Source organism: Denticeps clupeoides, chromosome 10, assembly GCF_900700375.1.
Source record: "Denticeps clupeoides chromosome 10, fDenClu1.1, whole genome shotgun sequence".
NCBI classification, from domain to species: Eukaryota; Metazoa; Chordata; class Actinopteri; order Clupeiformes; family Denticipitidae; genus Denticeps; species Denticeps clupeoides.
Genome location: NC_041716.1, coordinates 11,074,561 through 11,089,700, shown reverse-complemented (window position 1 = coordinate 11,089,700; position 15,140 = coordinate 11,074,561). Strand labels below are relative to the sequence as shown.

The following is a 15,140-nucleotide window of genomic DNA, read 5'->3' as shown; positions in this document are numbered from 1 at the left end:
AATAGCAGCTTGGAAAAGTGCATGATGCTGACAATTCAGTACACAACAAGATAAAACACAATAAACTGTCCCCATTAATCACTAATCTATGCCTAATCACTAATCTTTTGTTGAAAGGGAAAGTACAGAGTTTAACAGATTTGTCTCAGAGCCACCGTCTCAGACTGGCCTTTATTGTAAGGATAGGGATCAGCTTACTGTCGAGTATCAGAGTTTAAAGTGCATCTGATGTGCATTCCATATTCCATATTCTGTAGTCCATCTGATATGCATTCCAAAAGAGTCAATGCTGGAACCATGCACTAACAAAAGTTAATTATCTTATCTGAAACTACCCGGTCTGCCAAGAACTGGTGAATGCCAGTGGAACCATCTGATCAAAATAACAGAATTTGAAAAGAGGAGGAACCTGTGTTCCATGATCTGAGCCTTGAATCTGGAGCTCCATTCAGCATCACCGTGGCATGCTGATAATGATGTTTGTGAAGCTAGCTCAGTATGACACTGAGACTGGGCTGGCAGCAGCACAGGCAACTATGAATACACACGCACAAACAGGAAAATGTGATTTATATATTGCTCAATGTGGCTGAAACCCAATCATTGTTTCTGCCTTTAGACAATGACTACAGTCAGCCTCCTCTGTGTCTTCTGCGCAGTGCAAACTATTTGATTACATTTATTCATTTAGCAAATACTCCATGCAGAATGACTTACTTTGAGGATGCAAACAGCAAGTGAAAGTGTAATAAGATACAAAACATGCAGACAGGATCCATGCAGTTCAAAGTTTTTGGTTTTAGGAAACAAATTTAGTTAAAGTGTGAATAATTATACATAAATGTCATGTGAATGCCTTAAGGCAAATACAGATAAGGTAACTCCATTTTAGATGGAGGATTAGGGTACAGTTTGGTAAAAGTAAAAGCAAAAAAAAAAAAAAAATTAAATCAACATTTCAACAAAAAATCAAATTTATTAATAGAATAAATGTGCACTATACTGCTGTTTTGGAAATGCTGTTAACGGTCTACAAATATATTTAATGAATATTTTATTGCTATATTTTTTACTTTCATTACAGTTCTGAAAGCCTCTGTTATAAGATTTTAATAGTCCATTCAGCACTGAAAATGTGTTTTTCATGGAAGCTGATTTCAGTACAAAGCTATTAATTCTGCTTGGGACCAAAATAAGAAAAAGCACCGTCACGAAGTGTTCGAGGGAACGAGAACGAAAGGGGGGAGAGCGTATGTGTGTTCAGGGCAGGAGGGGGAGAGAGGAAGCGAGGAGGCAAATCCAGCTTCTCAGACAGTCACTTTCAAAACCCACGGCAGTGGACAATCCACCGTCACTAAACGCCTGCATCTGCCACATCTAATCGCCATCCGCCGAGGCTAAACACAACTGCCAGCTCCAATGCATCCACCCAAGGACTTCGATCATCGCTGTGTCTACCAGGGAGCCTGATGACCACCAACAAGCTACAAAACATTTTACAAAATGCCAAGGTACGCACCTCCTCTCTGATCTGCACCAGTCTGGATAAGTAGTGGCATGTAAAACATTATATGTCTCTTTCTGCCATTTATCCATCATCAGTTTATCCATTATTTGGAGCAAACAGTCTGTGGGCTTCAGATCTACATGTGCATGTAGTTTTCAGGGTAAAACTAATGAACTGTGCCTGTTCAGGCTGACTTCACAAGCTTCCAAATATTAAAACAAGACATGATGTTATGACAACTGTGTCCAGGCTAGAGCTGGTATTGGAGCTGAGGGATGAATAAGGATGCTTTCATATGTAAATGAGAAGCAGAGGATTCCCCAGATGAATCTAAACATCAACAAAACACATTTTTTCCATCCAATTTATTATGAGGAACAGAGAACAGAATACGAGATACTTTTTGTTCTGAATAAAACCTTTATGGCACACTTTTACTTCATGCAAACGCCAATAATTCAGCACATCCATTTATTTCAAGCTGTAAACCCTGGGAGTTCACCATTTTAACCACCTGCTGTTTGTAATGCTACATAATGATGCTGGAAGTCTTTGTATTTTAAACACCCACTAAACAATAATGATTGGGTTAAAAAAAAGAAAGGATTTCAGGTCTAAAGGCGTAGCTGGCAGTCCGACTGCATGGAAGCTGGCTCAGGTTGAGGAATTTTCCATGTGTTATTTTTTATTTCCTTTCTTTGTTGTCCAAGTGACCACTTCAGCTGATCAAGATATCGAGATGCAGTCAATTAAAATTTAAGAGAAGGAGAAATGAGAGTTATTAAAAAGATTGTAAGATCGTAAGATTGTAAGTACATACAGGACACACACAAAGAAGAGACGCCTGAATTGAACAGATCCCACGTTTTGCCGCTGACTATACTATCCCTCCTTTCTCCTATAACCTATACCTGCTTATCCAAAACCGGAACCTGAGTAAGATGGGGTCGTAGGGGGAAGCGAAGCCCAGCATGTGTTGGTCATGGGGCAGGATCTGTCTTAGGGAGACAGGGAGCCTCTTGTTAAGATCACCATTTCCAAGGCGATCAAACAGACACACACTCACATCTGCAGGCAATTTACCATCACCCGTCCGTCTAATCTTCCACACTTTGTATTACGGAGGTCTGCAGTCCTAAGAGACACAGGCACAGCGTCCTGGCATGAAGAGACCCCCGCATGCTTTACTGCAAAGCAACAGAGCCAGTCAGTGTGGTCAGGTCGCCTAACTCATTGAAATCTTGAAAATCTGTCAATGAAAAAAATTGTCTTCCGTTTCTTCGTTTTAGTATTCCTGCTGTGATTCTTATTAAGCATGACAACTATTCTTACAACTGTTCTTCCTTTATTATGCAAACTGAGCCAATGTTAAGACCACTGTAAACTATCGTTACAATCACCACCATAACAGCGGTGAAACAAATGGGGCTTACATCGTGCACTTTCAGGTGAAGAGTGTGTGTGTCCTTGTGCTGCTGTGTGTCTCTCTCACTATGGGGGATGTCCGTGGACCCTGCAGACACTCCTTGACCAAGGACCACCTGCTTCACATCAGACGCTTGGTGAGACAGAAATGCACTTGGTGAAAACATCTTAACCTCTCAGAGTAAAGGTTATTAGCTACTAAAAATCTAATTTTGTGCATTTAATCCCCCATTGAAAAAACACACGGGCCAAGGCGTCCATTTTGTTACTCTTTGCAAGTATGTCTGAATTCTAAAGTACTGCATGTTGCATCTGATTACCCTTCAGATGAACAATCAGCTTCAGAGTGGCTGCACCATTGCCTACACATTTATTGAAAGAGGAAGTTTGGTAAGACTATAAATAACATGCCTTCCGAGTGCAAATTGTGGGTAAATGTAATAATTATGCAATATAACAAATACAATTTTATGAAAAATACAGCATTATTGTTCATACACTGTGTTTTAATGGAGAACACAGACGGACATTTGTGTGTGCATGCATGTGCAAGTATATTGCACATTATATTGCAGTTTTTATGCTGGGGGGTTTGCAGATAATCACTGTCCATTTCGAAAATAAACAGACTGGAAAGGTTGCTTAAGCACATAAATGTGAAATAATACTTTCTGGTTATATGATCTCAGTCCATGTGTAAACACACATATATAATATTGGCATATTTACGAGAGCCATCAAGCAGATTTCTTAGAAAGCCCATATATATGATCTCTTTTAATGTTTCCATGTGTTCTCTCTCTCTCGCCTTTCACACACCCAGAGCAAAGTGTGCTATGTCAAAGCCGCCCTACCCTGGATCCTGGACCTGTTCAGCACACATTTCCGCTATACACGGAACTCAGAGAACAGCCAGAGAGTCCGTACCCTTCGAGCAGTAATCCTGAACCTCTACTCCCAGCAGTGCATACCAGCCATCGATGAGGAGCTGGAAGTAAGTGTATTTGTGTCACATAGGAAAAATCAAGCAAGCCCCAGGGCATAATTCTGTTTACCAAAAGCAGGTTTAACATCAATCATAAATCCCAGACGAGCTCTTCCTTTTGTCAGAAAATAGCAGTGAAGGTGGTTAGGTGGTCTAAGTATAACTAAGTAACTAAGTAGAACTTATGTTCTATCGTCTGCAATTGCATAATGAGCAACACTAATCGCATAATGGCTAACGTCTATGGGTGCCATTGAGAAAAACGCACAGCAAGGTTATCCGAAATTCCGTTGTAGGAAAAAGATGATGTGCACATCAAAGCACAGCATGTGACAATGGTTGGGGCAGTTATGTAACAAAGCACTTGTTTCCAATAATACTTATGCACAGGAAGATCCAGTGGCCTTTGAGAGACAGTACAAAAGTTCGCCCATCGAGGCCCTCCTCAGGGTGGAGGAGGTTCTGGCCTTCTACCTGGACATCATCTCGCAGAGCCGAGGTCCTGTGGACTGGAAATGTGAGACTGAGTACGCCCAGCATGAAGTTCTGAGGGCCGCAACAAGCATCCCACCCACCGGTACAAAAGCACACAACCGAGACAGATGCCAGGGCAGACACACAGGGCATAGTCTCCTAATGTGTATATAGAACTTTACTTCCATTCACGTTTTATGAGTCATATCATGTAACTCTAAATAATTTTTTTTTATCCAGACATCCAGACATATCTTCCAGACATTTCTGTTGAAATGTCTGCAGCACAGCGTGTAAAGGAGAGCTATGGTGAAAGCAATATGCAAGACTACTACAAGCTTGGATTTGTAGCCATGACTGCGTGCTGTGGAGTTATTTTACCCCTGACAATATGCTGCTTCGTTATGAGTAAGGTGGGTTTGTTTTGTTGACATTCTGCATGCTGAGTTCTTTCCTCTTCCTTCGGCTGCTCCCGTTAGGAGCTGCCACAGTGGATCAACAAGTCTGGTTCTCCGCACAATTGACATTGCAAAAAAATCTCCCTTCATGATAGAACCCTCCTCAATGGGACCGGCACCAAGAAATACATTGTCATGTGCATCTCGACTGGCTGGGTTTGATGCATGCTGACTAATAAACAATAATCACATTCCAGCATGGCCCTTGGTCTTGCTGAACAGAGCGGCCTCTAGGACCACAATTCAGCATAGTTGAGTTATTTGCTGTGTTGTGACTATTTGGAGCTGGATTAATTTATTTAAAGAGCACATAAAAGGAAGCTTCAGAGATAATAATAAAATGTTAGGCGTGTGCCTCCATCATGTGCATTTTCCAGCACTGCTACAGCATTTTCTGCAAATTCTAATTTAAACAAGGGTCATGAATATTGGTTCCTATTTACCACAGAATCACGAGCGTATTCTGCACAGACACCAAGCAACATCAGGCTGCAGAAACAAGAGGTAGTGTACACAATTACCTTTGTATTTGCTTGAGTTGCTGTCAATTTGCATTATAACTGCAATAATAATACTATGACTCGATTATTCCAGGCTAGATGCATCTGAGGAAGAAGTTGAGATGGAGGAGCTGCCAGGTGAGAGTACTTCATGTAAAAAAATGCTAGATGCTTGTGTAGTTACCTGCAGTCGAAGCTAACAAAAAAAAAATTCTCCTTTCTTACAGATGTCTAGTGCGAAAAAGTGCAGTCTTTCATTCACAGCAGCATCTAGACCCATCTTGAGAAGAGGCAAGGCAGCCATGTGCACCAACCTTTTAACACTGGCTTTTTCCGGAGCAGAGGGCTGCAATCTCAGACCATGGATTGTTCTCATTTTCAAGGGCTTATGCTGTGAGGCCTGTAAGGATCTAGTCCCCACAACGTTCTGCTAAATAAGAAGATGTTCTGATGGCTCGCTTTGCATTCTCACTTTTTGTCAAAACAACTGTGGATCCATTTTACTAACATGGATGCTGTGCTACGGGAAGGGTGCACAGCAGGATCTGTTACGCAGGCCAGCATCTGAAAGGCTGGAATCATTCACACGGGATTATGACTTTGAACTACCTATAGTCCTTTGTTCAGCATGCAATAAATGATCCAAGGCCAATGATATGCAGATGAGTATGGAATTTAATTGATCTCTTAAAAACCTCAGTCAAGTACCCTGAAAACCTGTTTTCTGAAAAACAGATTCTCTGTAATTCAACACATTCTTCACACTGGATTTTGTCCAGTATTTTGTAATGGTCTGTGTGAATAACTGGGAAGGAAAAGCGTTTCCCTGTTGTGGTGGTAAGTGACAAGCCTGTGCAGAAATTTAATGGCACAATATATGAAAACTGTGAAAAAAAGAGAAGAAAACAGGAAGCTTAGCAGAATTACACAATTTCCAGGAAAAAGGCACAAATCAAACTTGGTCCAAGGTGGAATCAACAAATAACTTGTTTAACCAATGAGTTTTAACCAAGGGGGATAAAAGTGAGGCAATTTGATGCCCGACGCAGCATAGACATACTGGACCTATGGCCACCCCCATCCCTTCGCATCTGAATCCCTGTTTGGAAAGACAAATTAATAAAACATGGATGGAGTTAGATTTGGATCGTTCTAGAAGTCAGGCAAGTTAAAGATGTTTCTGGGGGCTGCCATAAACAGGAACCAGGGTGCAGGTGGGACGAAAATGTAAAAAGAACGGGTACCAGCTGGCAAGGAACAAGAGAGAAAAACAAAAACTAATTTCACACTTAGACCAGGGTGACTCAGGCTGTGTACAGGTTCTGCAACAGTGCAAGTCTGTAGCTTCTAATAATAAATAGAAACCAGTTGCATGCCATGAAACAGGCACAGTTTTACACAAAAAAATGTCACAGTTGCATGACCGTGGCTGCATGATAAGCCACACTGATCAGCTCGAGTGAAGACATCAGTTTCTGGCATTAATGCTCAGAATATTGACTAGTCCAAGATGCCACAGGCAGGATCAGCGTGTCTTTACTTCATTAAGATCAGTAGGGGTCACTGGCAGAAAAAAAAGCCATTATGGCTTCGGAAACATTAGTTGAAATCACGTGTGCATCTTGGGTTTCTCCTGAGTTTGCATGAGCATTTGCATGAGACAAAATTGCACTTTATTGCAGTGATTAAGTTGTTCTTGCTACGTACCTGAAGATAAGTTATTGTCCAAAATTAAGACACATGTAGGCACAAAGAATGAGAGACTGGAGTCTGCTCTGAAACTGATGCCAAGACTGTTAGATCAGCTGAAGTTGAACTCGTATCTCTTCATCTCCAATTACTCTCTTCCTTCACAACTTCCGTCAGGTCTTCCATTAACTCATATTAGACACATCTATTTAAAAAAGAGCAAACTAGGTTTGCATTGCATGCCCTTTAAGGTACAAGGCATTGGAATGTTTCTAAGATGTAGTAAAGGAAACATGGTTCATAAAAGATTATTAGACTAACCAGATCATGATGCAATAAACATTCACACATATGTGTGCGTGCTTTATCAACATTCCACTGACTTTCCCTGACTTTCATTCATTTGGGTTCCCACTGTTGGAGAAGCTGAGCTAATATAAAATGTCAGGAAAATAAGTAACAGATGTCAGCCACTGCAACTACCCAGTCACAGCCTATGAAAACAATGTATTAGAGCACTGTTGACATTCAGATATGACCCCATCACCTCTCATGATTAAAATTAACTGAGAAGTCAACCTCCAAAAAAATGCTGTGGTCGAGTAGAATTTTTAAATGAAATGAGGAAAAAAATGGTGAAACCTGTGAGAATCAAGCTGTTTATGTCATGTGTATCATGGTAAACATTTCAAAGATAGTTTGCATGAAGATACATGCCAAAATTCCTCTTTGACACTATACGAGACTGATCGGCAACTGCATTTGGTTGCAATTACGGTTGCACAACTTCCCAAAATGTAATGGTTTACAAAACAGTCACGTGCATTGTCATTTGCATAACCCATCAATATTAATCAATTAACCCCTGTTACTTAATATATTCAGCAGTCACAGTGTTTTCCTTATAATCCTGCTACTAACCTTGATATTCTGAAGTCGTTGATAATGGTGGTGTTATGTAACCTTAATTATGTTATGGCTGGATTTTTTCACACCTATTCTCACAAGCACCTGTTTTGGGAGAATTGCTAAGAAAAAGGCTAAGAAAAAGAAGAAAGGCTAAGAAAAAAACATCCAGTTGCCAAGGACATAATATGTGAATAATAATATTTGTTTTGACTTTTGTCTCTCAGTTCAAAATTTCCACAGAGTCTTGCCATTTTCTGAACTTGGCCTTGGTGTTTTCAAATAAAAGTTTTTGATGTAATGGTTGTCAAGTTTAGTTTCCTTTCTAGTCTTTTCCTTGAAAACTGTTGGCAACCTTTTTATGAAAAGTTGTTAAAAATCAGAAGTATTAAAGTATAGAAGAAATCCCAGACACCAACTTTTGCCAACAACCAAAGCCTCAACGTTAATTATCAATGATAATTACACAAAATGTACACTATCGCAAACTTGTTGCATCTTTCCCAAAAAGATTCATGACGGTATTTGATCAAAAGGGTGCTTATACTAAATACTGTGCAAAGGGTTTGAATACTTAGGACTATGTGATATTTAAGTTTTTTCCTTCGTTAATAACTCTGAAAAAAAATCTGTCAATATGGGATGCTGTGTGTACATAAAAAATTAACTTAAACTTAAATGTTTTTAGCAAGTGGCTGCAATATAACAAAAAAATCTAAGGGGGGTTGAATACTTTCTGTACCCACTGTATTAGAAAAGATGACTAACTTGCAGATGATTAACATTCCACGGGTACATCACTCTTATGTCTTGTGTGTTGCTATACACACTACATCCACAATCAGGCACCACACGACTAACACGCTTACAACTGCACATGTAGATCTAGGCCTTGGAATCCCTCTCTTCACATTTATTGAGCTGGCCCACAAAAATTCTGAAAAAATCCCAGTCTTTAGAATGAAATGATACAAACAATTGGTCACCTGGAAACAACTCCTGGTCTGAATCCACAGTGTACAGTTTTAAACGATCTTCCTTGTCAAATATACAGAAACCCAAGTTGGCAGATAACATCTATTTGTATTCCTCACAGTCTGCAGGGTTTGGAAGAAAAAAATTCACCAAGCTTCAGGGTCTTCTTCTTTTTGGCACAAACAACATTGCACAAATGGTTATCCTGTTTGTAGCAGGTGTGGGTGTAATCCTTCATAGTGTCTTCATAGTTGTCGCAGTTGATGCAGACATAGAAACAGACTGTGTTGTTCAGATGTTCAGAGACAACCATGGGTCTTTAAATACCCAATGTTCAGATGCCAAAGAGGTATAAATCAGCAAAAATTCAAGTCAGCCAGTGTTGGCCAGTCACCCTGTCAGAGGGGATGGGTGGGGGTGAGCAGAGATGGCTGGGGTCACGGGGAGGTGGGAAGGAAGGATGGGGCTGCCATAAGTTATAACAGTCCCTTCCTACAGACAAAACCATAAATCATATTCTACCCGCCTGCACAGTGACAGAAGGGAGAAGAGTCATAAATCAATCAAACCTCTTTTTCACATTGACGGGGGGATTCATAAATAATTTTTTCACATAAAGTGTCTGATACACACAACTGCAGTTGCTCTGTAAATGCAGTGGGTAGAACTGGAGGACTCTGGGGAAAAAAGAGGATAGGGGTTGAGTAGAGAATGGTTAAATGTGTTAAATTGGTTACTTTGGATGAATGGGTGAAATGTGTTGTGGTTGGAAGGATGAAAGTTTCAGCATTTTTGCTCATTAAAATGCATGGGGATAGAGGGATGAAAAGGAGGAGTGGAGGATAGAGGGATAAGTGGAAGGAGGATAAATGTTGAATAAGTCAAATATGTGGTGGTTGGAAGCAGAGGTGTGAATCTTCCCTGGTCTCACAATTCGATTTGATTACGATAATCAGTGCCTCGATATTGATGCTTCACAATGCATGCCATACAATTTCTACATGGTCACCTGATGTGTTAACAAATACAAGAGTTAAGGTTTCTGTCACAGGGGGAATTCGATGACGTAGTTGCAGACATACTTTCGGCGTGGGGATAAGCCGTCGTACCGGTAGAGGACGCTGGGCGAGCGGGGTAGGAGGACCGGGGACGCCTGGCCGGCGAGGAATGAGGAAGTAATGGACGCGCTGCAACGCAGCGGGGAGTCAGTTCGGGATCTTTGGGAAGGACCGGGGCAGAGGAGAACCGGAAGACGGCGGGTTTCAGGATGGTTCAGTATCTTTGGGAGGACGGGAGTAGGTCTTGGGCGGCAGGAAGGTAGGGGAGCATGGAATCCCGTCTTAGCCGAGGGGTCAGGTAGGTTCAAGGTCAGGGGCAGGAAGAGGTTGTAGTCAGGAAGTTCCGGTCGGGGTTCCTTTCGTGGTTTCCAGGGGATCAGGCAATTCTCGAAGTCGTGGGCAGGCGAAGGTCGTATTACGGGAATCTCAATTATCGTAGGTCGTGGGTAAGAGAGCTAGCGTCTCTGGCGAGTAAACTCATACAACTCATTTAACTCATACAACTCATACAAAGAGTGGGCGTGTCTCCTTGGTGTTACCTCCCTTTTATACTTGCCACCGCCCGCTTCCATTTCCTCTTCCGGGTTGCCATCTCCCAGGCTGGTGAGGTGCCCTCTAGCGGGCTGGAGGCGCGTTGGCCATGACAGAGCCCCCCCTCTTAGGCCCGGCTCCTGACGGGCCCGGTAGATCAGGGTGTGGGTCGGAGAGCCGTTGCGACGCTGCGGAGACGGAGGCGGAGACTGGGGAGGTTGCAGAGGGGATGGGTGAGCCTGGCGGAGGTGGGAGACACGGAGGACTGGGCCGATGCGGCGAGGCACTCGGAAGGGTCCACGTTTTTGGGGACATGGCTTGGGTTGAGGGGTGTGGCCGAGTCGTCCCATAGCGACATTCTGGGGACAAGAATGATTCGCTGCTGTGGCATGTCGAGGGTTGTGGCGGACGCATTGGCGTCCCCACTGTTTAATGGTGCCTGTGGTCCAGTCAATGTGGGGTTCGTGGGCGGTCAGCCAGGGGTACCCCAGCACGATGGGGTCATGGGGAGTCGTGGTCAGATAAAAGGTCAGGGTTTCGATATGGTTGGGCTCAAGGCAGATTAGTAGGGGTTTGGTTTGGAACAGGACCCGACCCGAGCCCAACGGGCTTCCATCCAGCCCCCTGACTGCACGTGGTGGGTTACACCGGGTGACCGGGAGCTGGAGTTGGGTGGCCAGGTCAATATCAATTAGATTCATGGCTGCTCCAGAATCCACCAGAGCTTGTCCCTCATAACGGCCCGGTTTGGGTGTCCTCCAGCAGATGGTGATGGGAAACAAGCAGCGGGTGGTGGAGCAGGGGGAGGCTTTGGTGCTCACCAGGGGGCTCTGCGCCTCCGGTGAGCAGGGAAGACGAGCTCGGCCAAGCTGCATGGGTTCGTCGACGTCCAGGGGGGGCGGAGTCGTCGGAGCGTCCGGCCAGCGTGCTGTGGGGGCACTAGGGAAAGGGGCGTGGTTACGCCGTTCTCGGCCGCGCTCGGCGAGACGTCGATCGATGGACGTGGCCAGCGTGATTATGCTGTCAAGCGTGGTTCCCCAATCGCGATTCACCATCTCGTCTTTCACCGCCTCGCGGAGGCCTTGGTAAAACGCGACGGGGAGCGCGGCGTCCGTCCACTCACTGTCGCTCGCCAGGGTTCGGAATTCAATCGCGTAATCACTTACGCTCCGATTTCCCTGGCGCAGCGACATGAGCCGCAGCGACGCAGCGCGCCGCCCGGTTTCGCCCTGGAACACAGTCTGGAGGCGGTCCAGGAAGGCGGGGACGGAGAGGCAGACCGGGTCACGTCGTTCTACCAGCGGCGTGACCCATTCCAGCGCGCGTCCCGTCAACCGGGTAATAATATACGCGACCGCCGTCTCGTCATCGGGAAGGTGTGCGGCTTGGAGCCGAAGGATCAGACGGCACTGGGTTATAAAACCGCGACATTTCTTGGGGTTACCGTCGTAAAGCGGTGGCGGTGCGAGGCCCGCCAGTGCAGACGTAAGTGGGAGTGGCGGGGGAGCCGCGGCCGCGGATACTGAATGACCGGGTCCACCAGGTTGAGACTGCAGCGCTTGGATCTGCGCCGACAGATCAGCGAGTGTGGAGCTAACCTGAATAAGCGCGCGCTGCTGCTGCAGTTGCATGTCGCGTTGGTCCTGGATCGTGGCTTGCTGCAGCTGCAGGGACGTGATCAGCTGGTCCAGTGTCTCCTGCATGGACCCTATGTCCGCTACGTCAGGAAATGGCCCGCTCTTACTGTCACAGGGGGAATTCGATGACATAGTTGCAGACATACTTTCGGCGTGGGGATAAGCCGTCGTACCGGTAGAGGACGCTGGGCGAGCGGGGTAGGAGGACCGGGGGCGCCTGGCCGGCGAGGAATGAGGAAGTAATGGACGCGCTGCAACGCAGCGGGGAGTCAGTTCGGGATCTTTGGGAGGACGGGAGTAGGTCTTGGGCGGCAGGAAGGTAGGGGAGCATGGAATCCCGTCTTAGCCGAGGGGTCAGGTAGGTTCAAGGTCAGGGGCAGGAAGAGGTTGTGGTCAGGAAGTTCCGGTCGGGGTTCCTTTCGTGGTTTCCAGGGGATCAGGCAATTCTCGAAGTCGTGGGCAGGCGAAGGTCGTATTACGGGAATCTCAATTATCGTAGGTCGTGGGTAAGAGAGCTAGCGTCTCTGGCGAGTAAACTCATACAACTCATTTAACTCATACAAAGAGCGGGCGTGTCTCCTTGGTGTTACCTCCCTTTTATACTTGCCACCGCCCGCTTCCATTTCCTCTTCCGGGTTGCCATCTCCCAGGCTGGTGAGGTGCCCTCTAGCGGGCTGGAGGCGCGTTGGCCATGACAGTTTCATACACCTGTGTGGACATTTTAATTTGCTACAATGGCCACACCCCTTTCTCATCTCTTCTTTTTCCAACTCATTTATAATGGGACATTTAACCTGTCCTTGGTTCCTCACATCTCAAAATATTGACAAAATTATAACTGAAAAAGAACAACAAAAAGTGTACTATGTACATGATAACAATCCTATCACACAGCAAACAAGCACAATAAATAAAAATCTAAACTGATTATATAAATAAAACTTTCAATCAAGGATCAATTGTTCAGTGCAAAAAGGATTAGAAAAATTTGACTTGATACTTCTGTCAGGGAGAGCCTGTCTCAATGCTTTGTTTCAATTGGTTGCGCATCAATACGATGCAGCGCGCAGAGGTCAAAGTTCCCATTTTTGTCTGCAGCACAAAGAAGCATAGCTTTGTCACACTGCTCGCTGCATTGCTGACCACTTTGCTCGGCTTAGCAGAAGATTGCTCTTCAGGCGACACAATGGTGTCATGGTGGTTAGACATGGAGAGGGAAAGTGGATGCATTCGCACAACGTCACGAGACAGGGGATTCGTTACACGAACACAGGACAGGGGACACATCACAACAACCTGATGCAAACCAACACAAACAGGGCAGATTTAAACAGGTAAAAACAACTGAAAATAATCTGGAATCATAGTCCAATCCAAACAACGGACAGTATCCCAAAACAGTATCCCTTTCTGGAACGAATAGAAGGGGAATGGAAGGGAATAGCCCCTGTATGGTTCAGATCATATCAGTCTGTGGGCATCAATGGTGATTCATCTTCACATAGTAGAGTTTGGTGTTCCACTAGGTTCTGTCCTAGGTCCTTTGCTATTATTCTTATACATGTTACCTTAAGGTGATATCATTCACAAACACGGTATTAGCTTTCATTGCTACGTTGACGACACACAGTTGTATTTATCAGGAATGCCAGACAAGAGGCAGCAGCTGAACAGAACAGAGAATTGTCTGAAGGACATTAGACAGTGGATGCTCACCAACTTTCTTCTGTTAAATCCTGATAAGACAGAAGCTCTTGTACTTGGGTCTCAAGCAGCCAGACATAAACTGGCTGACTACATCATAACCCTGGATAGCCTTTCTATCTAACCAAGCACTGAAGTAAAGGATCTAGGTGTCCTCATTGATGCATTCACATGTAGATAATATCACTAGGATAGCATTTTTTCACCTTAGAAATATTGCAAAAATAAGAAACATCATCTCAATGCACGATGCAGAAAAGTTGGTCCCTGACTTTATCACATCAAGGTTAGATTACTGCAACTCTCTGGATGCTCTAGTAGGTGCATGTGTAAACTCCAGCTAGTTCAGAATGCTGCAGCCAGAGTTCTAAATAGAACTAGAAGATTCAACCACATAATCCCGGTCTTACAATCACTGCCCTGATTACCCATCAAATTTAGGATTTACTACAAAATCCTACTTTTGACCTATAAAGCTCTAAATGGTCTCACTCAATATACCACTATAACCACATATTTCAGTATCGGTCGTACAGTGCCACTGTTCTCTCCGAGACACAGAATCAAGCGCAAAGACTACTGGCAGACCAGCAGATAAATCCTGGTTCCTGGCAACTGCTAAATGAGGACTTAGCATGAAACGAACCAGAGGGTCACCACAGTCACCACCACCGTAACAACTAAAGCTTCAGGGATTTTCAAATGGAGTATTTTACACATGACAGCGGACTACACTTTGGACTTCTCCACCTCTACAAATGTAGGACCCATTGAGACATACTGTAGATGATTTTGGGCAATATAAGAAATAACTATTGGTGTTGTTGTTGTTTAATGGGATCACGACAAATGGAGTGCCGGGTTTGGTTTGCAACTGGATTTAACTGAGAGCATTTAATAACCTACAATTAAACAGAAAAGATCAGTTTCTTTACAATGAGTTAAATAATTATTCTAAAAAATACACAAATTCATGACTGTAACACAAGCTTAACTCCTATTTGTTGACTAGTTATGGAAACCCCTGGTTCACCCCTAAAACATTATTACAGCAAAAAGTAGAAGTGTTACATCAGTAACCGATGTCAACAGTGGACGATAGCCTATTGGGTTAGACACTTGCCTATGAACCAGAAGACCACAAAGTGACAGGTTCAAACCCCACTTACTACCATCACGTCCCTAAGCCAGACACTGGCACAAGGACGGTTCCTGTAACTACTGACTGTAGTTAGCATCCCTGGATAATAGCATCTGAAAAATGCTGTAAATGTATATCAGCATATATCTA

General features: G+C 44.1%; 1 protein-coding gene across 1 annotated transcript; it reads left to right on the top strand.

The window, feature by feature from the left end:
• The first annotated feature begins 1,274 nt into the window (after nucleotides 1-1,274).
• Nucleotides 1,275-8,245, top strand: csf1b (colony stimulating factor 1b (macrophage)). The gene is made up of 9 exons (XM_028993817.1): nucleotides 1,275-1,511; nucleotides 2,956-3,069; nucleotides 3,260-3,322; nucleotides 3,756-3,926; nucleotides 4,308-4,494; nucleotides 4,632-4,804; nucleotides 5,298-5,353; nucleotides 5,444-5,487; nucleotides 5,577-8,245. The coding sequence occupies exons 1-9, from the start codon at nucleotides 1,470-1,472 to the stop codon at nucleotides 5,582-5,584; spliced, it is 858 nt and encodes a 285-aa protein (XP_028849650.1). The 5' UTR covers nucleotides 1,275-1,469; the 3' UTR covers nucleotides 5,585-8,245.
• Nucleotides 8,246-15,140: the final 6,895 nt, after the last annotated feature.